General features: G+C 38.1%; 3 protein-coding genes across 4 annotated transcripts; 2 read left to right on the forward strand and 1 right to left on the reverse strand.

Moving 5' to 3' along the window:
* Positions 1-754: 754 nt before the first annotated feature.
* Positions 755-3,732, reverse strand: znf511 (zinc finger protein 511). Its single transcript, XM_008429752.3, has 6 exons — positions 3,473-3,732; positions 3,312-3,385; positions 2,455-2,656; positions 2,229-2,353; positions 1,184-1,423; positions 755-930 (listed from the first exon to the last, which is right to left on the reverse strand). The coding sequence occupies exons 1-6, from the start codon at positions 3,638-3,640 to the stop codon at positions 858-860; spliced, it is 882 nt and encodes a 293-aa protein (XP_008427974.2). The 5' UTR covers positions 3,641-3,732; the 3' UTR covers positions 755-857.
* Positions 3,733-3,834: 102 nt separating this feature from the next.
* On the forward strand, positions 3,835-15,087 carry adam8a (ADAM metallopeptidase domain 8a). Of its 2 annotated transcripts, XM_008429753.3 has the most exons (25): positions 3,835-4,652; positions 4,854-4,966; positions 5,063-5,136; positions 5,266-5,344; positions 5,877-5,953; positions 6,691-6,907; positions 7,259-7,336; positions 7,439-7,507; positions 7,822-7,991; positions 8,092-8,173; positions 8,295-8,437; positions 8,655-8,832; positions 8,917-9,006; positions 9,178-9,373; positions 9,466-9,547; positions 9,634-9,814; positions 9,905-9,991; positions 11,390-11,474; positions 11,766-11,877; positions 11,963-12,161; positions 12,358-12,405; positions 13,030-13,086; positions 13,210-13,260; positions 13,346-13,426; positions 13,741-15,087. In XM_008429753.3, exons 1-25 carry the CDS (start codon positions 4,580-4,582, stop codon positions 13,783-13,785), a joined length of 2,667 nt encoding a protein of 888 aa, XP_008427975.2. In that variant the 5' UTR covers positions 3,835-4,579; the 3' UTR covers positions 13,786-15,087. The 2 variants fall into 2 exon arrangements, with proteins under 2 accessions (XP_008427975.2, XP_081472229.1); XM_081616103.1 differs by lacking the exon at positions 13,030-13,086.
* Positions 15,088-15,269: 182 nt separating this feature from the next.
* spef1 (sperm flagellar and cilia associated 1) lies at positions 15,270-19,607 on the forward strand. Its single transcript, XM_008429754.3, has 7 exons — positions 15,270-15,474; positions 15,593-15,704; positions 16,493-16,640; positions 16,760-16,799; positions 18,800-18,872; positions 18,994-19,099; positions 19,468-19,607. The coding sequence occupies exons 1-7, from the start codon at positions 15,366-15,368 to the stop codon at positions 19,582-19,584; spliced, it is 705 nt and encodes a 234-aa protein (XP_008427976.1). The 5' UTR covers positions 15,270-15,365; the 3' UTR covers positions 19,585-19,607.
* Positions 19,608-22,660: the final 3,053 nt, after the last annotated feature.

Consider the following 22,660-nt stretch of genomic DNA (forward strand, 5'->3'; position numbering starts at 1 on the left):
TCACTATCTGGGAACAACTTTTGTTTGTTTTTTAGACACACCTGAAACAATCTGCTGCTGCTAAACAGACTACAAGTAAAACACGGAAATTTACTCACTTAGAAACTTGCGGATCAGGTGTTGCATCTTATGTGATGTGTCACAGCTTGTATTTTGGATTTAGATTTTATCCTGAATTAATAACGATTTGGGACACAATAACAAAACAAGCTGAAAAACTGAACGGGATATTGATATCTAGATGGAGTTTGATTGATTTTCCATAGTTCGTCTGTTGGCTTTGACTGTTATGAGTGTTTTCCTAATTTTCACAGCAAAATGTTCCTTAATATATTAATTGCTGTCATTTCACACAACCACATGCTATTCTGAGGTATAAATCCATGTCTGTCTCAGCAATACAAATGAAACCATATATTGTCCTCATGTTTTATTTTTCTAAAAAAAAAAGAAAAGAAAAAGGTTGATTTAAGAACTTTCATTTTAGTTTATGAAATATAATTACAACTATTTTGGATTGTTCTTTTTTTTACAATCATCAATCCCACAGCAGTCTTTAATGTACAGTGTTTTTTTTATAAGACTGAAAACACAATTTGCATTAAAGTCTATTACTAAAAGATGTAAATGTTCTTCTAATTTCCTATCACTTCTGTGAAATCAAATACATCCTTAATATAAAAGTGCTGAGCTTCACTGCATCCTTTCATCACATTTTTCAGCAGGAAGCATGTCAATCATCTCGCATCTCATCTGAGGATGCAAAAAAGAGCTTTAATTGAATTGAATTACTGACAACAAAGTGCATCACATTTTAATTTTAAAACACAGAAAGCAGAGTGGTCAGGTGCTGTGTTTCATTTCCTTCTGCCCCTCTGGCCTCTAAAGCCTCGGACCGAGCCGTGACCAAAACACACAGTTTTAGGCACCCTGTGAAAAACAGAACAAACCCTTTAAATTAGTCTGTTTTTTATATATATATATATATATATATATATATATATATATATATATATATATATATATATAAGACAATCTGCAGAAAATGCTTCACAAAACTTACTTTAATCTGACTTAACTACATACAGGTTAAATGTTTATCTTTAGTGGACTGAAGGTTCTCTTCAATACACAAACCTAAACTGATTTTTATACAATTTAGGGCTTTAAAAAAACAACAAACCTGTAGGAGTATTTTGGTTTCAGTCGCTCTGTGTTTGTTTCTGGGGTCTGAGCTGAAGCAGAAAAGTCCTCAGACTGAGCAGCTTCCTCAATGCTCGCATGCGTCTCCATGGACTCCTCCTGCTCCAGCTGGTTGGACTCAACGCCGCACATAACCTCACACACACCCTCCGACCTACAAACATCGTCTGCTGCCTCCACGGCCGAGTCCGTCCTCTGCTCTCCGCTTGCTTCTCTGGTTCTAACAGAAAAAAAAAACAGAATTTTAAAAATAAGGACACTGAATGATTTCACAAAAGCTGCAAAGGAGAAAAAAAAAATATGAAGATCTTATTTTAAATACAAACTGTTGAGTTGAAACAAGATATTTATTTACCCTATATAAGGGGATACCGGAAATTATTTTATATCAGATGTAACTTTTCCTGTTTTAAGTTAGCTAGGATTTCAAAACTATTTCTATTTGCTCAATGCCAGCGTAAGAAAGAGAATGTTTTTTTTTGTGTGGTTTTTTTAGATAATTTTCTATTAACTAAATGGAGACACACCTCTGGATGTATTTAATGGTAACACATCATACAGCTTCCTGTGGATGATGTTATGAAAAAATCTAACAAAATCAGGCAAGATATCACTGACCGTTTTTTTTCAGTGCTGCTGTTTTTATCTTCCAATTCTCTGTCCCTGTTTTGGAGTCCACAGACGCTTGATGGGTGGAGCTTCAGGACCGCATATCATTTGCATACATTATAGAGGCTGACGGTAGTGCTATGGTCATTCTCAGGGTAAAATGTGTGCAATAGCTACTTCAAGTTCAGATGGACCCTCTAAAAAACAGGTAAGTAACCTTGTAATATTTCATTAGTATTCCACTGGACTGCATTAATTGTACAACAATGACCTAAAATAGGAAGAGTTTACTCTGATATCAAACCGTGAGAAAAAAAAAAACGGTTAGTCATTTACACTGTGTACAGACCTGCTAAGTGAGCATACAAACATTTTAGCGCCATCTAGTGGACGTGCTATAGGATGTGAAGTATTACCCTTTTTCTTTTCTGCTTTTGTCAAATCTGAAGTCCGGTGGATACTTGTGAAGTCTTATCAGGTGGTCCTTCCTTTGCTGACTTGTCCTAAACTTCTGTCCACAGCCTTCCACAAGGCACAGATACTGAAAGGAATCAAGGTTCCAAAAAAAAAAAGCACGATTTAATATTGCTTAAAATAAATCACTCGTTCAATTCTTCGGCCATCAGATTATCCGGGGCTCACCATGTCCTGTTTTTGGGCGAGGATGGTGAAAAGTGCGTCGTGCCACTCCTGAATGTGAATGTCCAGGAGCCGGGCGCTCGGCAGGGAGCGGCGGCAGGAGCAGCACACGTGTCGGTGCAGGGAGTTGTAGTGGTGCTCGTACTCATGCAGTGTGCTGAAGACGGCTCTGCAGCCGGAGATGTGACAGCCAAACTCTGAAACACTGAGGAAGAGGTCAGGAGGAAGAGGGGGAAAATTAGTCACAGTTTGACTAAGAACTATCTGAGCCAACATCGAGGCCACCTTTTCTTGTCTGTGCTGCTTTTTCTTCCAGATGTAGCACACCCCCGTCTGAGAGACGCTAAATCTGAGAAAATCCCAGTTTGTCTACTGAAGCTGCTCCTTTGTTCCCCTTTTTGAAATCAGGCCAACATCTAAAAGTCTTTGCCTCACTTACTTGCCTACTGCCATTCCCCAGCGAGCTCTGCACTGGTGGCAATTAATTAGTTGATTTTGTATTAGGAGACATTTCTGGCACTTGTTTCTTTGGCACCTTACTTATAATAATATATTTGCCAGTGAAGGGCTGCAAAGTGATGATGACACAATATGTTTCCTTGGAAGTTACCAAAGTTGGCAAAAGAAAAACAATTTCAAGCAGCACCATTTTTCAAAGCAATCATGCTGCTGATCTTTTTCAATAACACTGATTATTGATTTCATCTGATCACTATTCACAACAATCTAGAGCCAACCCAAACTGCTACCAGTTCAACTGACGGAGTAAAGTTTGTGAAACGCAAGATTTCCATCAGTGTCAAAGGTTTTTTTTTTTTTTTGCCACAGCTGTCCTGTCCAGAGTTTTGTCTGTAACCCACCTGGGCACTGGCTGTTCTTCTGCCTCCGAGATGAACAGGTCCTGCAGATACATGTGTCTGAAAACATCTCCATCCTGTCAACAAAGATTTATATTACAGATGGTAACTAATGCTCCTACAAACGTCTTGTCGTCCGGTGGAGCTCCGTGTGAAGTTGTTACCTCAAACAGCTGATGGTCTCTGTGCAGACGGAGGAGCTGCGGACTAAAAGTGAATGGGTTTCCCTCCACCTGCTGCTCTGCCGCTCCTCTAAAACCCTCTTCTTCGTCGCCGTTATGAGTTTGACTTCCTCCCATCGCTATAAACTGGACCAAGTCTGGTTGCAACATCACGTACGGACGTTTTCATAACTTCTTCGTTGAATCATTGGCAGCCGAACGGTTTCTGCGTTTGTTTTGGTTAGAATTTGGCGCGGGGAGATTACGTCACTCAAGCAGTTTCCGAGTTGACAGGAAAATGTTGTTTTACCGCCACCTGCTGGTCAAACTAATATCGGACCTGGAAACAAAACCGCTTTTCATTCAGTCACATGAATGTTACGTGGAAATGCTGTCTAAATTTCTACAATTTAGAACAGTCAGCTTTTGTTTCTTACCATTTAGAAAATTATCTGTCTTTTGTAACACCAGACAAAACGAAAACATGGTAAAACATTATGTGGTTTTTGCTGCTTGTCTGAATCCATAGTTTAACACAAAGGCACACATAATACAAACAAAATCTTATCTTGCTTTCTCTATTTGCATGTGATTTGTGGACCTCCTGAAATATCTTGTTTCTCGACCAGTTTATTTATTAGCTTTTTCTTCAAGCATGATCCTCCTTCATTTTTACACCACAAGATGGCGACAAAATAACAAGGCATTTTGCTGCGGGAAGCTCTTTTCAGGAATGTGACTGTATTAAACAACTGAACGCTATAACCAAGAAACTTTTGTTTCAAACTGGCCGCGAAAATCTAAAAAAAATAAAAAAATAAATAAAATAAAATAAAAATTCTGAATAATCAAATAATTGGGAGGCCACATTGACGACCGAATGAATGCTTCGTTTGTTAATGTGACTGTTTTTGTAATGCCAACTAAAACATGTTGGTAATTGTGGTTACTTTTTCGCATCAAAATAACAGAAGATACTTGGAAAAAAAGAAAAATGGCACAGTTCTTTTGGCTGACCTGGGAGGTCAGTTTAAGATGTTAATTTCCAGGATATTACATATCAAATGGGCGGAGAACTGAAGACGTTTCCTCTGAGCTTGGAAGCTGACAATGACAGAGTCCGTCCGACAGAGCAACATGACACATTCTGGCTATTTTATATGGATTTTCATTTCCTCATGGGGTAAGCAAAATTTCCTTCTTTGTTTCTTATATTCTTTGTGTCTTTTCTTCTTTCTTTCTTTTCTTCTCTTTCTTTCTTCCCTCATTTTTTCTTTCTTTCTTCCTTCCTTTCTTCCTTTTTTCTTTCTTCCCTTCTTCATATTTTTCTTTCTGTCTTTACTTCCGCTATAAATCTGTAAACAACCATCTCTGATACTCCTAGGTATAATTGCCGGTAATGTGAAGAATTTGCCTCATGTGATAAAGTACCAAACAGCGACACCTCAGAGGCTGCAGGGCATGCCTCTTCCAAACGATGTTGCTGCTGCACACAAGGTAACAAACTTTACATCCTACCCAACAAGTACCTTTTAAAATGTCCCCATCTTGCGCTAAACACACTGTTTCTTCGCTTTATGTTATTTTATGAAGAAATACCCAGATGTAGTTCAGTACTCTGTTAGTATTGCTGGGAAAAACCACACTCTGCACCTGGAGAAGAACAAGTAAGAATACTTTAAGTCTCTCTAAGTCTATTCTTGCTTTCTTTTCTTTTTGTTGTTTTTTTTCTTCTTTTTTTGTTCTTCTTCTTAAATCTATTACTATTAATCATTTATAAATCGTCACCTTTTCAGAGGTCTTGTTGGGAAAAGTCTTACTGTGACCTACAATTCTGATCAGAGTACCCAAGTTTCAACTACCTCTAACCATGAGGTATGTCCATTTCCTGTTTGCTATTTCCATGTTATTTGGTAAAACTTGAATTATAGGAGAAAGTACTTGTTTTGGCTTGGCTTAATAAGCAGCAGAAAATTATGCAACACTTTACAGAGAGAGAGAGAGAGAGAGAGAGAGAGAGAGAGAGAGAGAGAGAGTTTGGCCTGGCACTGAATTCTGTCACAGCTTGTCTCTGCTAAATATAAGAGAAAGCCTTTTTATCAAAGGCAGATCCTTGACTGTTCTTACAATTCTAGGCCACACTGATCTGTACATCCCAAACCTTCTATCACAATCATCTTTATTGTTACAAAAAAATCAGATGACGTGTACATTCCTCATCATCAAAGTTCCACGTTGTGACAAAAATGTATTTCTTTAGAAAAGGAACTGACATATTTGTACATTTCCTGTCTTACCCCAATGCTATGACTCATTCACGTGGTGTAAAATCACATTTTCTACCAGAATTTATTTATTTTTTATTCAATAATTCTTCAACATTAATAGGAACTCAATTCCTTTATAGGTCCACTGCTACTACCATGGACATGTTGTGGGAGTGGAGGACTCCTCTGCCAGCATTGGGTTGTGCTCAGGAATGAAGTAAGCAAAAATGTTGTTCTTAGATCTTAGCAGCACCAGATGTCTGCTTAAGGAGGGGCTGATTTCACTGAGCAGCTGTGGCACATTGGTCAGTGTGTCCAATTCAACGTGAAGAATGGACTCAAGGCGTCCTGCGATATGAAAATGCTTAATTTTACATTTTTCCACATTCATTATGAGATTAATTAATTAATTAATTAATTAATTTGTTTGTTTATACATTTATGTTCCCCCACCCCCATTTTCTTATTTTTTTTATGCAAATGAAAACTAGATATGGGCACACAATAACAAAAAAAACATTCGAGCTGAAAATATAAAACCTTTTTATTATTATTTTTTGTTAAAAGCTTGAAAAAAACTACTTCGAATGTTTTTCTTTTGACATAAATACTTTAATAAATGTGATGAGTGGGTTTCCTTCAGTTTCTGCACCTTAACTCTTATAACCAGAATTATTTGCAAACAATCAAGTTGGTCTTTTCTGAATGGAGATGAGAAAAAGTAACAGCTTTCTATTAGCTAGCTAATCAGCAGCACGCAGCAACAGGTGGGGGAGAGGCAAGTCTGCAGTACTCTGTGCTCTGTAAAGACAGATAGAGTACTTTTTTTCCGGGATCTCACTAGGCCCAGGCCTATAGGAAAGTAAAAATCTAAGGGACGTCTGTCACATGGCATCATTTCAGTCATGACCAGTTAGATTTGCAGCACTTCATCCTTCTTGCTCTCATCTACAGAGGATTCATTGCTCTCCAAGACCAGATGTACCTCATTGAACCCCTGCCTGGTGAGACGACGGGACAGCAGGACAAAGCTCACAGTGACGACGATCTGCATGCCGTCTACAACTACAAACACCTGAGGAGGAAGAGGAGCTCCTGTTCCCATGGAAACACAACCACTTTCTATGACCATGGAGCTCGTCCGTCTGGACTATTCCAGCTTGGCAGTCTGGTGAGGACACCGCACGAACACATTCACAGATTATGTGGATTTACACAGCTAATAATTCATGGTGCAGACAGTTTCAGACATTGTGCATCTTTCAAGCGCATGAAAAAAATATAACATTCAATAAAACACATGCAGATAAAATTGTCTGAAACCAGAAAATTATTCTACATTTTACAAAGATCACAGAAATCTGACAAAAAAAAACAAAAAAAAAACTTTTGGCTTTTTCTGCATTTGCACCAAAAGTCTGTTGTTTCATTAACTATAAATCTGGGGAAAAAGAAAGAAAACAAGTAACTTAAGCAATTTAATACAAAAAATATTATGTCTTCTATGTTTTATGTCACTTAGAAAAGCAGAGCCCAGACCAAAGACCATAAAGCCAAACCCAAGACTGTGGAACTGGCAGTAGTGGTGGACAACACAGAGGTTTGATTAATTTTATTCTTTGACTCAATATTACAGATTTCTATCAGTGAAAATATGGAAGGAGATAGTTGTTTGCGAAACGTGTTTGAATTCTTCTTCTAGTACAAGAAGTTTGGCAGCACGAAAGCAGTGGAGGCCAGAGTGCTTGAAGTAGCAAACCATGTGGACAAGGTATGTTTGTTTCACGGTGGCTTCAAACAGAAAGATAACGAGTTTTTGGTCTTTTACATATATCTCTACTTTTAGTTTGGGAAAACGTGCAGGAAACTGTTCTCATATTTTATTAATTAATAACTAAAATAGAACTAAAAGTTCTCTCACTGCCATTAACTGTGAGTCCTCACACCCAAGTTGAAAACATTCACACATATCCCCTCAGCAGCGACTTTCTGTTACTTCCGCAACTCGTTGCATTAAGTGTCCAGACACACGTTCGCATTTGGTAAAATTTGCGAATCACTGCAGATTCTACTTTGCTGTTGCAGTTGTATCGCCCCGTGGGTGTTCGGGTGATGTTGGTCGGCCTGCATGTGTGGTCGTACAAAGATGAGATCGAGGTCAGCACCAACCCCGAGGTCACTCTCGGTCGATTTCTTGAGTGGCGCCAGCGGCACCTCCTGCCAAGGACCAAACACGACAACGCACAGTTCATCACGTAAGAAGCTAGGAATTTAAAACTCCAACTAAAAAGAACTGATGTTCGCGCTGTTTGAGTGTTTACCTAAATATTCCCCTCTCTCCTCGTCTTCGATCAGAGGCGTGGATTTTGAGGGCTCCACTGTCGGATTAGCTAACACTAATGCAATGTGCACCTCGAACTCTGGAGCTGTCAATGAGGTAATAAATTATAACATGCTGAAAAAAAATTCACTTTGTAAAAAGTTTGAAAATTAAGAGATTATGATAAAGAATTGTGTGATATCAGTGATTACATACCGAAATGTATTTGGCTTCACAGGATCATAACACCAATTCAATTGGAGTGGCCTCCACCATAGCACATGAGATGGGTCACAATCTGGGTTTGTCCCATGATACAGAGAACTGTGTCTGCGGCTCCCTGGCATCAAAGAAAGGCTGCATCATGGCTGAAAGTGTTGGGTAAGCTCAAACAAGCCTAGCAAAAATAATTCATATCCCTTAAACTTTTCAAATGGGATTTTATGTGATAATCCAAGTCAACATAGTGCATTTTTTTAAGTAAATGAAAAGTTAAGCAGGTAAAGTTAGTTTCACTTTACACCCTATGTCTTCAATACTTTAGTGCGGAAATAAAGTTTTTTCTATCGATTTTTATATTTAATTTCTCTTTCTATAGCCTCGTGTATCCCAAGCAGTTCAGCAGCTGCAGTCAACAGCAGCTCAGCAGGTTCCTGGAGGAGATCAATCCTGCTTGTCTGCTTGATATTCCTTCCGCCGATCGCATCTATGGAGGCCCAGTATGTGGAAATGCCTTCTTAGAGCCTGGAGAGGAGTGCGACTGTGGCACTGTGGAGGTTTGTTCACGCTCAAAAGGTAGACGTTTGCGTCTCGCTTGAAAGCACACACAGGAAGCTGATTTCCAATTTTTGTCTTGACAGGAATGCAAGAATCCCTGCTGCAACGCAACAACCTGCAAACTGAATGCAGGAGCTCAGTGCGCAGAAGGACAGTGCTGCCACAAATGCCAAGTAAGTACTACTCACTGAGCCTACTACTCGCTAGATGAGGAGTCAGACTGATGCTAATTATGTAACTGTATATCTAGACACAGAATGACTATTCCGTCTGGCAGATTTTGTGTGAGTGGATGTATTTGACTAGTCAGTATATCACCATCTGTGTTTCTGTCCGCACTACAGCTGAAGCCGACAGGCAGCATCTGCCGCCCAAAAGCCGGAGACTGTGACCTGGCAGAGTACTGCACGGGCCTTTCTGCTGCCTGTCCCACTGATGCGTTCACCCAAAACGGCCGGCCGTGCAACCGTGGAAGAGGATACTGCTACAACGGGCAGTGTCCATCTCGGCAAGATCACTGCAAGAGACTTTGGGGACCAGGTGAAATACTTCTATTAGTTTGTTTTACGAGTTCTTTCATCCCGATATTTGAACACTTCCCTTACTGTCTGCATTTTCACCGATCTGTTTAGACGGTGAAGTCGCCGTAGACGCTTGCTTCTATCAGTATGGAACCTGCAGAAGGACACTGTTTAATCAAAAATGTTCCAGTCGGTATGTAACTAAAAGCCACATTGAAGGAAATGTTTTATGCAATCTTCTTTTTTTAAGCTTTTGTTGTGGTTGCTTTGGGGTTTCAGAGATCAATCGTGTGGAAAGCTTTTCTGTTCTGGAGGATGGGACTTTCCCATAACATCCAGGAAGTCCCTTTACAAAGTAGGAAACAGAATAAATTGCAATGAGGCAACCATGAACCCCGAAGACAACTACCCGTCCGATCTGGGCATGGTGCCTACTGGTACCAAGTGTGGCAACAATATGGTGAGATAATAGTTTTTAACGGTTAAAATAACCAAAATCCCTGTCATTACAAACCCAAAGGACTTAATGTATTTGTAATGTCTCTATCAGGTATGCTACAATCAAAAATGTGAAGATATCAAAAGCATCAAAGCATATGGAACAAATGACTGCTCGTCCAAATGTAACAACCATGGGGTGAGTGCCTATGTAAAACTGTCAAGGTCATAAACCACAGTGCGGCACCATCTGTCATTTTCCCAGCCTTTCCTTTGTAACTGGAGCATCAGTGCACGGCGCAGTGGCCACGCTTACAAACATAGTGGAAGCAAAGCCTGGAGGTCCAATCAATCGAGTTTATGTAACGATTATTCCAGGGAAGGGGAGTGGGCAATGTGTTTTGATTGCAGTGGCTGGGAGACTTAACAAAGTGGCACCCTACGTAGGAATTTAAAAGCAATGCATAGTAAAACTTTCTGGCAGCAGTTATATTAGACATTGCAATTTGTATTACAATTCTGACCAACATTGTCTCTCTGATGCACATGAGTGTCAGCCATTTCTCGTAAAAACTTAATATTATGGCGCCTTGGAGTTATTATGCAAGTCTCAGTTTTCTCCACCGAACCAGTCTGTGTTTACGTCCTGAGGGTTTAACTGCACTACAGCGATCTAACTGGTGTTCCCAAGACACAACCCTCAAAACTCTTTGGACCCGCATATAAATAGTCGTCTTACAATAAGATGTTGCTTGCATTTTATAAATGAAAAGATTTTCCGCTGGTGAACTTTCCTTTAAATCTACACAGTAAAAATGCCAGGGTTAAATTAACATCCACAGTGTTCATTTTAACACCAACAAAGTGTTTATATGTGTCCAAGTCAGCTGGTGTTAAAGTAACACTTTTGAAAGTGTTACAAGTTTAACACCCAAATTCGTGTAAAATTAACACCAGACATTGTTAACATTCAACAATGCTAGGTGTCATATTAACATTACAATGATGTTGGGGTTAAAATATAGTGTTAAAAGTAACACAACTGTAGTGTTAATCACAAAATATAATGTGGTGTTAAAAAGTGAAAAAATATTCAAAACAAGACACAATTAAGAGTTTAACTTTTATTAAACCCATTTCTGTGTTACAGACCTTCAATGCACAGCTCATACAAAACAGCAGCAGGGGACAATGATAATAATATCAGATCAGAGACACAAATAATAGCAAACATCATCCAAAATCTCTACTCAAATGGTCATCAAAATACTCTAATGACTTTAGCAGCGACAAGGAATACCTTATCATCCCTGATTATAAAATGAGTTGAACAATTTTTTGTGCTGAACCTTGCAAATATAACATGTTGGCATATTCAAGTGTCAGTTCTCACTCTGATTTCCTTGACTCTGTTGTTTCCTTTGTTGTTAAGATTCAGATCTGCCTGTGTGTCTTTCCACGTAGCTCAGCCATGTTTCATGGATAGTTGATCTTTGTTGTAAAAATGTAAAGCTATGCATGTTAAAAATGCCTTTTGGCTCCTGCCTAAAGTCCTGTGAGAGCATAGTTACGCTGCTAACTGTGGGATCTCTGATAGGTATGCAACCATGAGAGTAAATGTCACTGCGATCCAGGCTGGGCTCTGCCTTTCTGTGCTGTACAGCAGTCAGAGCTGACTGAAGGTATTGTTATTATGCTTTTCTATCCCATGTGAATCTGCTTCTTTAAATGTTTAACCTTTTTAGGACTCTGATTTTGCACATGACTGTTTCTTACATGATTTAATATTCATAGACTCTACAACAGTCTGTCCTCATGAGCAAAAACAAACGGTGAATTAATTCAATTTCCCCCATTAGTCCACACAAATGACATTACTTTGAATTTTTGTCTCCAGGAGAGATGATGTATGTTGTTTCATATACGTCATCATAACCGGTTGTGTGTTGGTGTGTGTGTGTGTGTGTGTCTAGAGTCAGGCCTGGCTATTGTCATTGTGTCAGTGATCGTTGGCTTAATTCTCCTGCTGGTCATTCTTATTGGGAGTCTGACGTGCTTCATCAGAAAAAGGACACCGACAAAAAGGTGAGACAGCAGCAGACACCTCTTTAAGTTAGCTTTACTTAACACTTATGTCTTTGATTTGATCTCATTTGTGTTTTTTTTATAGGTTTCTTCCTGTGACTTCTGGACAATCCAACCCAGTGTTTCAGTCAAGCACCAGGAGAGGCAGCTCTCGCCTCGGGTCCACTCACATCAGCCAGCCTACGTTTGTGGAGTCGTCTGTTTCTCAGCCCTGTAAACCTCTGTTCTCCGCTGCTGTCAAACCACAGACTGCAGCTCTGAAGCCCTGCAGGGCAGCTCCAGCGGTAAGCCCAAAGCCTCAACACCCAGCTGCAGTCACACCCCGAGACTGCATGTGTTTTGACTTACATCGTCTATGATATATCACACTGAATATTACCTTTAGTGGTTATGGGTACAAATTTAAGGCTGCCAACTGAGGCCAAAGGGAAAACATAATAATGGTTTTACTTCTTTTTCTTATGTTTCTTCAATTTTCAGCCTCCAGAGAAGGAACCAGTTGCATCTCATTTATCAAAGGTTCACCAGGTAATCTGAGTTTCTCTTTTTGCCCATTTGTCTTTTGTCGATTATAGTCGTGGGCAAGGTTTCTGCATGTCATTCCTGCTGTTTAAAGCCCTTTAATTGAGATGGTGAGCATGTTGCAGAAGCCAAACATAACAGCATCATGTTTCATTCTTTTTAAAGTAACTGATTTTAAAAAGTTGGAAAATTATGAGAAACCTAGACAAATAACACAAGTAATTCGCCAGCTCATATTAACACCTTATTCGCTTTTAGTGTTAATTTACAGAGAGCAGAGTAACAAAAAACAAAGAACATTTTCACAATATGTGTTATTTAGTTCATATTTAGCTCAAGCCAGGTTTCTTAACTTGCACCAATTAAGAATAAAAGTCATGTCCAGCCATGTCACAGGAAAAATAGGCCTAGTTATCGTTATTGCTACTGAAACTATTAGTATGTTAGATTTTTGCAAATATTTAATGCTTTTCTATTTTAAATAAAATGAACGATAATGTTAGACACTTGTGTTTTTTTATTTATTTAAATACCTTAAAAACTGTAAAGCCATGATTGTTGGGATGTACGACAAATTATATTTTCTGCCCCTTTGGTGTTGCAAGAGTTAAATAGATGTTTCTTTTATAGGTTGCAAGGACATTCATGCAGCCACCAAATGTTTCAAAGCTGCCAATTTATTCCGAGGTGAATCAACACAATAGCATTTCAAAGTACTAATTGCCAAATAAAACTGATTGCCCACAAAAATGAGTGTGACAATAGTTTCAGTTTCCTGAGGTTGTCTTTTGTTGTCGTTGTTGTTGACAGAATAAGCCCCTGCCACCTTCTAGACCACTACCCCCACTTGCATCAAAACCAGTAAGTGACGCAAGTCGTCTTATTTACATTCATGAATTTCATTATTCTTGTATTTTGTTTTAATAATTAACATTCTGCCACTAAGAACATGAAGCCAAAACCTCCGATGCCTCCGCTGAAGCCAAAGCCCTCTCCAGTCCAGTCTGCCCTGCCACATTCTCAGCTGGTATGTACTCACAAGGCAGACAGAGTGAATAAGACTTTCCAACCTCTGACATAGCTGCTATTGCCATCCAGACATCCCTAAATGTTATAAAAGGCATGCACGTTTATATAGAGATCTGTGGCTCTTGGCATTGCCCCAGCATAGCAGTGTAATGAATAAGCAGCGGTTCACTGTTGGAGTCGTCTCGGGGCTTAATAACTGCGACCGCTGCTCTGTGAATTAAACAGCCGGACATGTTTGGATAAAGAAGACTGAAGCCCACTTATCTAAACTGAGTGTGTTAACTGTTTATTCGTGTTTTGGTTTTTTTTCAGCTTGGTAGGAGAGCTCCCTTGATGCCCCCCAGCAGGCCGAGATGACAGTGGGAATAATTCACACTGTTGTAAATACTGACATTCTCTGGCAGAGATGCTGAGGGACCAATAAGATCCTCCTTGGAGACGTTCATCTGTTTTACATGTGGGGGAAAAAGACCCACAGGGAGATGTGCATAATGAAACCAGGAATGTTACAGTCTCCCCATGGATGACCTGTTATCTGCGTCCTGCTCATGCCAGTCTTCAGCTGGTGTACCTGAAGCAATGTTTGACAAAACTTAACTTAAGTGCTTAACGGATGACAAATGGCGCTGCTGCTATGATGATGACTGATTTAGTGTTATAGGGAAATTATTCACTGTGTTGGGTTTTCCCCAGCTTTTGTAAGTCGCCTGCACTATCAATGTCTTTGTTTACACATACCTTGGATGAGACTAGATTTCCTAAGCATGGTTGCACATATTCTGTTTTCAGAAGCTGGGATAAGATGTTAATCTGGATAGTTAGAGATCAAAAAATCAAAATCAAAATACTGTTGCAACTATCTCTGGAGATAATGAGGGATGTTATAAGATAAAAAAAAACATGTATGTACAGGGAAATGATCAGATTCTTCATGTTTCATGTACATGACTGCATTTCTGGTACATGATCTAAACTGAGAGGAAAAGTTACAAAGAATGTAAACACTCTCTGGCAAACTAAATTGGTAGTTAGTTCTAATTTGGTTCTGGTACTTTTATACTTTATTTAAATAATAATATGAATCACAGAGACACGCTGGCTGAAGAGAACAATAAAAACCGTCAAAACTCCTCTGGCAGATTTTACATCAAGCAGAAGTTTACATCATTTTGTGTATAATTTTTATGTATCTTTTTTCCTTCTTTTTCTTTTTTTATGTTTTATATTTTTAAGGAATTGTTTGATTTGGCCCACTGTTAACCAATTTATTGGTCATTTATGTAATTTTTTTGTACTTTTGATTCTGTTTGCGGGCTTTCATGGTTGTTTTATTTTTCAAATGGTCACTTTTATGTCTATTTATGTTTTTATTACTGAGAGTGGTTGGCGTGTGGCTGCCAAATGAATGCTGTTAAGTGTTTTTTTTTTGTGCAATACTTTAAATTGTTTTTCCCTTTTGTTTGATTTTTATTTGTTGTGTTTTATGATCTTCTTTTGATATTTCCTCCTGGTATTTGCGTCTATCATGTGGGTTTTACATTACAGCATCAGTAGCAGAGGCGTTATAACTCCACAAGCTGCTCTGTATTGTGCCATTCAGCACTATCATTGGCACTTTATTCATTGTATAGCTTTCATTATAATTTACGTTTCTTTTTTTTTAAATCAAAATTAATAGATAAATTCTTGCGTCATGATTGTAATTCTTAAAATATATTTCGCAATTGTCTGCAACCACGGTGATTGAAAGATTGTGCCTTCATTTGTATTCCGTCTAAATAAATAAATAAACCCAAACTATTTATTCCTTCGTGTTTTCATTCAGAAGCCATTTTATTGGTTCAACAGTGGTTACCTAGCAACCTCTGAAACAAACACTTTAGCAGACAGCTAACTAGCTAACTGTTTTACGCTCAGAGATTCGCATTGTTCGGGGAATGACTCATTCACTTAGCAATGAGGAAGAGCGAAATACGCTTGAATGGATAGATAAATTACCTTTCTCCAGGCCCAAAAAACACATCAACAGGGACTTCAGTGATGGAGGTAGATCTTGTCTTGTGTCTGTAAATGTTAGCCGATTGTTTACTCGGTTTGTCCGTGTCAGTTTGTGTTTTTATTTACTCGGGTACTCTGTGTGTCTACATGCTGAACCCTCCTGCAGTGATGGTTGCGGAGATTGTCAAGTATTATTTCCCAAAGATGGTTGACATTCACAACTATATTACTTCCTGCAAAAAGCAGCAGAAACTCAGCAACTGGAGCCTCCTCAACAAGTAAGACAATCCGCAGCTGATTCCTGGGAATTATTGGGACCTTCCATAGCAATGCATTCATATTGGTGCATTTATATTTATCAGTTAAGACCTAATTGTGCTAATTCATATATCAAAACGTTCTGCTTTTTCTGGACATTATTGCTATTTTTTTTTTTTGTGCTAAACTTCACTATTTTACTTTTTTAAATATTTGTGCTTTTGTGCAAATTTCAGCCCCATTGAAATACATTGAAATTCTACAAAATTCCACACACAACGTACTACTTCTGCCTACTTCAACCTTGAAACTCCATTCATTTTTTCAACAAGTCGCAGGACTTTAAACTACATTCAAATGTCTCGGCTATCTGAATATGAAGCCGGAATTTATTGATCATCGATTAAACTGTTCATTGCCACTCTGATCAAATCCAAAACATGAAACATGAATATAAAATGGTAAATATGTTTTATAAGAGCTGATAGAAATGTCTTCAAAAGTGAAAAAAAAACAAGTTTTACCTATTTTTTACAAATCATAAAAAAGACAGAAAGCTTGGCCTTCACAATAAACTTAGTTAAATCTTTCTTCTGGGCCTTTTCATCAAGTCATCAGAAAACACTGACATACACCCACTCACCCACATCCTGGTAACTGGAGTTACACACAGCCAACTACAAATTTATGAGCCCCTACTGTAAACATAGCTGCCCCTGTGGGCTCATTAGTAAATTGCATGCCGTCTGCTTTTGACCTTTTTTTTTATTTTTTTGTAGTAGAAACATATGTTTCTCTGTATGGTCAGGAGGGTGTTTTCCAAGTTGGACTTTTATATCGCAGAGGAAACGATGGAGAAGATTGTTTCAAGCACTCCTGGGATGATACTGCCAGTGCTGTTTTTCCTGAAGGATAAGTTAGACAAGAAACTGCTGCAAACAACCAACAGTAGACCAGTTTGTATTTGCACATAAAAACTTTAAGTCACATTTTGTTCAAAACTTTAATGTGGAAGCAAATATAAATATCTCTGATCTATTTTATTTTTATTTTTTGTTATCTCCTTCCTACGTAGCATTACTTTGGCAGCAGGAGCGAGGAGAAACCGTTTTCAGGTACTATCTTAAAGCTTCTATTCCATCTTTAATGTGGTTTTCATGGGAGCGAATCATCACAAGATGGTGATGAAGAACAATTACCAAACTATCATAAGGTTGATGACAAAAAATGCTATTACACAAGCTAAAGTGCTGATTTCAAGCAAAGTGTGATGACTCTGCTGACTTCCCGAATGCCATACATGCAGGATTTAAAACGTTAACAGGATATGTTGTGGAAAATGTTAGCTGACAATGCCCAAAATGTTTCTATTTTAGTCTTTTTGGTCTAAAAAGTGTCATTTTGGACTTTCTAGTGTGGCGCTGTACTCAGCTTAACTCAAAGTTTATTTATAGAGCTCTCGTAAAAACAATGGAAGTTGACTAAATGGCTGAACAAGTCAATAAAAGCAAACGTTGATCATTGCACTGCTTGTAATGATCGTTACAAGCAGTGTGGATACTCTTCACAAAAGGATGTGGCTAAATGAAAACGAAATAATTAAAAAAAAATATATAAAGTAAAGAATAATATTATTTGGAGTCCAACTCAGGCTAACAAATCTGTTTTACAGGTTTTAATCTAACAAGACATTTTTTAAATATAAATATTCAGAATAATATCTGCTCCCTATAAATATCAGTAACGTCTACTTCACTCTATGTAAAGTAAATGTTTATTGTATGTATACAGGCTCTAGAGATGTAAAAGCATGGCATACTCTCCCCAGATCTTTGGGAGAGCGATAACCTTTGACCTTTGGGTCTGAGTTGGTAAAAGCTTGACATAATGACAGAGGCCACTTACTTATCAAATTTAAAACCCCTATCAAAAGTCACGCTAGCGGTTTTGACATCTGAGGAGAGAAAATGATAAAAGGTACCTGAACAAAATAAAAAAAATGTTGCGTTTACTTTGACTGCTTTTACTGCTCAATATTTGTTTTGGACATTGTCAGAATAAATTGCTAAAATTGTTAGAATGTTATTTTTATAACCTCAAGTGGAAATAAAATATGTAAAAAAAAAAGCATATTAAGACCCACTGGGTCATAAAAAAGGAGAACTCCCAGTATAAAAAATAAACATGCTATGGATTTTTAGTGTCTTTATTTTACACGACAATTCAAATCAAACCAACACAGCTACAACCAAGCTTGGCTGTAGTTTTCTGCTGTAGCTTACACTTAATTTAATATACCGATAAAATAAACAGCTCCTCACTAGTCAGTCGTCACTGGTGATCACATATCACCAGTGACGACTGGTGATATGTGAAATAAAGTAAGAAATAGTTTTGCAACAAAAAACATTTCCTAAAAAAATATGGAAAGAGAAGGGAAACATGATTTAAAAATAATAGATATGAAAACAAAAAGAAAATCAAGATTAAGAAAAATCTATATTTTAATTCAGTACAATCTGTTTTTCAAATGGCCTTTCTGGGTTTCTACAAACTCTTTACCAACTTCCATCACTGCTGTTTCTAGCACTGTTGTGACTTTTAAATCTATTGTCTTGCCTGTCCTGAGATCACTGGTCGTCCTGACAGCCCTCTGCCCCCCCACCCCCACCCCACCCCCCCTCAAATAGCAGCTGCCTCCTTTGAAGACATCAGACCCAAGTCTGATTAGAAAACGCCGCAGCACGAGGGTGTGAATTGGGGATATGCGTCTCTTCCGTTTCCTAAACTTCGTTTGCCCCAGTAAGCTCACTCTGTGAAGCTGACCTCAGACCACTGCCCCCTCCCTTTTGTACTCTCTCGCTTTCCTCTTTCATCTGCACCCATCCTCTATCAGCAAGGCAGGTCTCCTTATCAGCTCCCAACATCCAGATGGTCCTTATCAAGCAGTGAGAGCTCAGCACTGTTGACTGACAGACATGCATTTTCTCTTATCTGACATTGTCTCAGTTTCCTTTTGTACTCCTCTGTACTTTCAGATACTATGCTCACCAGATTTGTTAAAATGAATCTTTGAAGATTTCTCTGCTTTTGCTGTGTGTTTATTTTTTGTTAGATGTAGAAATTCAACAGGCCGAAGCGAGAATTGCGGCTCAGCTGGCAGAGATGAAGAGTACAGAGGCAACAGTGTATGGGAAAACTGTTACTTTGAATTGAACCTAAAAGTTTTATTTTTTATTCAGTTGCTCTACTTGTGATGACGATTAGAATAAACCAACATTTGATTTGTTCGCTTTTTAAATCACAAAGGAACCCGCAACCAGTGACGTTTTTCACAGAGATGAACCTTTCAGCAACCCGGCAAGTCATGTTGGAAAAAGAACTCCAGGTGCAGGAACTTCAGGAAATTGTGAAGGTACACTCATGCAAGCTCACTTCAATTCAAGCTGCTGACTGGTGAAACATCTGCAAAAACATCCATCTTCCTTTATAAAGCTCTGTGTGAGGGGAAGCTTGCTCATGTTGCTGTCCAAGTGTGTGGATGTGTGTGTATGTGTGTGTGTGATGTGTCACACCCTGTGTCAGCAGCAGTCCGTGAGTCACCACCGGCTCAGCGGATATAAATCTTTTTTTTTTTTCTTTTGCCACATCTGTTTAAAAAAGGGGGGAAAAAAGCAGAATGATGACCTACATTTCCAACTTCTCCTTCTAGTTCATGCCTCTTTAGGTAAACTACCTCCAGACTGACATGGTCTCTCTCTCTCTCTGTTTTCTTGTACTTAGATTCTCCAGTTGAAAGTGAGCAAGTTGGAGGAGCTGGTTCAATTGAAGGACAAGCGCATTGAACATCTGACATGTTTTCCAGAGACGTACATGACTAAACTACAGGTGCTCGATTAAAAAGCAACTCACATTCACACGCAGATCTGGCATTTTGCTGTCTTCTTTTCTTGTTGAAGAAGACAGCAAGACATCTTTGGAGTTCAGTCATTACACTTGTGTTTTTTCTGGAATATATACTTATAATACTCAAGATGAAGGAGAATCAATATGTTAATTATGTTAAAAGGTATTTGTTTTAAGATGTAATTAATAAAGAACAACTACATGTCCGTCCTTCCTTTTATTCTATATTATGAACACGTTTGGGTCTAAATTATGATAAATTATTTTTTGAAAATATATAAGTTATTAGATATATGGTACATAAGATTAATTGCCCTGTTATAAATGTCTTTATTTTCATTCCTTTTCTTCCCATTACCATTAAAAAAACAACATTCAGGTTGAAACAACAATAACCTTAGGAAATCCAAAATGAGGTTTCCAAATAATGATTTAATTTCTTAAGGAAAAAAATATCCAAATCATCTGACTAGTTGTCCTAAAATTAAAATACTAAAACTTTTTATGTAATTGGCAATTAGTCATATTATGTTGCGGCAGTCCTATTAATTCTGCATTATTGTGAGTTTTAGAGATAAACACTGAATTTAAGGTCAGTTCAATTCAAATAACTCTATTTTCTCTCCGAGGGGCGATTTCAAAAAGGTCATGCCACAGCATCTCCGCCAGATTTAAGTCTGAACTTTGACTAGGCCAGAAAGTCCACTACTCTCTGTGTTTTCTCCATTTGTTTATGGCGGTTCTTATTATGAAGAGTCAAAGCAACCTTTTCCAGATTGATAGACGTGAATGACGCTGTGTCTCATTTGATCTTAAATATCTTTAGGACAAAGTTGAAACAATTTATAGCAGATAATACTGTGCAGTTATTAGAAATAGGCATATCGGAGTCACGATCCAAGCGATGCGCAACTGAATCGGATCACTTTTTCAAAACTGCATATCTTTGTGCATGTATTTAAAAAAATGTAAGGAATTTCTTGATTTTACATGTCATGCAGTAATTTATTTCAATGTAATTTCACCCCGGATGTGTGAGCAAAGCGGCTCTTGAACCTCTGACAGGAAAGCACCCTCAGGCAAACTAGTTTCAGCTGTAGGTTTGTTTGAGTCACTTTCTAATTAAAACTGTCATTTTCAAGAAAACAGTACCTAAGTGTGAAAATGATCCTAAGATAGAAAACAGTTCTTATTGACGTCCTTTTTAGAGTTCAGTGATAAACTTTCAGAATGAATCAGTTCACTGACCAGAGATGACCAAATATAGTCAAGTGTTCCTCATCCTGCAGTCTAAAAACAAACTTTTCTTTCAGTTGAAAAATATGGTTTACCTTCTTTTATGATGGCTTTTATCCAATTAACATTATACCGGACAGCTTCACTGTAGAATATGAAATATAATATCATGGTAAACTATTGAACTGTTTATGTAAGATAGTTAGTTAAACACATTAGTTCTGATTTGTGTGTGTTTGAATCAGCGTCATTACAGAAAGCATATGATAATCAATCTGATTTGCTGGTATTAGTAAAGTCAGTGGGAGATTCTCACAAACTGATGTCCTGGAATAAAAACAGAAAATGAATAGCACATTTTTGTATGCTGCTAGCTATATAAAATTTTAAAACAGAAAAAGAAAATCATGATAGACGTGTTTATATTTGCAACAGAAACAGAAAAAATATTCCTACTATTGATAAAATCTATTACTATATATTAAATGTATTTTCTAGAACATTTATACACCATTGAAATTTTTTGATACAGACTCAAGAAAAGAGAATAAACACCCTCAAGTTGTTCTTTTTAATATTATTACACCTGTTTACATTAGTACTCTTTACGAAGGAACACCAGTATCACAAGCTGATAATATCTGGGTGAATAGTTTTGCTAGCTTTGTGAATCACAATCGTGCAGGTGGCTGATTATACAGCCACTCATATGGCTTGCTAATTGCAATTTTAAATGGTTATTTTCATAAAAGTGATCAGTCGCGTTACTTTAGTTTCCACAATATGATTGTTTCATGACTAGAAATGCTGTATTTTCAAAAGCGGAGAAAAGTGTTGTGGTTTTGTTACAGCCAGCTGACAAGCAGTGAGCAGAAGCGAGTGGGGGAGGGGTAATGGTCTGTTATTCCATGCAGATATTATAAGAATTTAAGCGGTTTTGAAGTTGCAGTACCTACAAATATGAACCGATTACCGGCTTTTACTTTGTTCATTGCACAAACAAACAGCTTTTATGTATTTAATGTATTTAATGTCTGCCAAATGATCTAAAAGAATCCATTAAGTATTTTCACACGTTACTCTAAGCATCAACAAACTGAGCAGTCTGGGTCAAGAGGCAAAAAATAATACCTGAATTGAAGCTCTTATTACATGCTAAGCTGCTGCTAAGGTGTTGCTGCAACTATACAGAAAGTAAGTAAACACCTCTGAACGGAGAATTTGATTTAAAACATGCCCAAAATAAAAATAAAAAACTTGAAAAATGCAAATGCACAAATGGATATTCACAGAAGATGTCTGATCTGTTGTCTAATGCCTCATGTGATGTCACCAGAGACACATTTACTTAGAGGTTTGATGGTTTGTAACTGTAGCTACAGTTAGTTTGACTGGTTGAGAAAAGACAAGCTAGTAGCTTTAATCCGGTTTTCCAGGTTACAATGCATGGTTTGTATGACTTGACATCATTTTCCCAAATGAAGGCATACATATTTTCACAGCGTTGGAGAGTAAGGAGGGGGGCTTAGATAAGAATCAGCCACACACACAAAAGTAAATTATAGAGCAGTCTTGAGTAATGTTTTGATAATTATCACAGACGCAGAAAGGAGCTCTGTCGGTGAGGGATCCTGGGAAGTAGCAACAACACACACACAGGAAAAGAATGTGAGAAAAATCAGCAGAACAGAGCAACCATTGAAAGTGCAGTTTACTGCGGATGATTCACACTGGTATCACACTGCTTTCTCAGGGCCGGATTCGGTCTAAGATGAGGGGCTGCGCCCTCATGGAACTGGGGAGGGACATGCTGGAAAGTGCCAAGGTTTGTTGT

The sequence above is a fragment of the Poecilia reticulata genome, chromosome 15 (genome assembly GCF_904066995.2).
Source record: "Poecilia reticulata chromosome 15, P_reticulata-male-v2, whole genome shotgun sequence".
NCBI classification, from domain to species: domain Eukaryota; kingdom Metazoa; phylum Chordata; class Actinopteri; order Cyprinodontiformes; family Poeciliidae; genus Poecilia; species Poecilia reticulata.

Coding starts and splice junctions, on each gene's coding strand:
- znf511 (XM_008429752.3), bottom strand. CDS start 3,640: ATGTTGCAACCAGACTTGGTCCAGTTTATAGCGATGGGAGGAAGTCAA. Junction 2,354..2,454: donor TCGCCCAAAAACAGGACATG/GTGAGCCCCGGA, acceptor GATTCCTTTCAG/TATCTGTGCCTTGTGGAAGG. Junction 931..1,183: donor AAACCAAAATACTCCTACAG/GTTTGTTGTTTT, acceptor TGTTTTTCACAG/GGTGCCTAAAACTGTGTGTT.
- adam8a (XM_008429753.3), top strand. CDS start 4,580: ATGACAGAGTCCGTCCGACAGAGCAACATGACACATTCTGGCTATTTT. Junction 9,548..9,633: donor AATCAAAAATGTTCCAGTCG/GTATGTAACTAA, acceptor TTGGGGTTTCAG/AGATCAATCGTGTGGAAAGC. Junction 12,406..13,029: donor ATTTATCAAAGGTTCACCAG/GTAATCTGAGTT, acceptor TTTCTTTTATAG/GTTGCAAGGACATTCATGCA.
- spef1 (XM_008429754.3), top strand. CDS start 15,366: ATGACTCATTCACTTAGCAATGAGGAAGAGCGAAATACGCTTGAATGG. Junction 16,800..18,799: donor CGAGGAGAAACCGTTTTCAG/GTACTATCTTAA, acceptor ATTTTTTGTTAG/ATGTAGAAATTCAACAGGCC. Junction 18,873..18,993: donor AAGAGTACAGAGGCAACAGT/GTATGGGAAAAC, acceptor TAAATCACAAAG/GAACCCGCAACCAGTGACGT.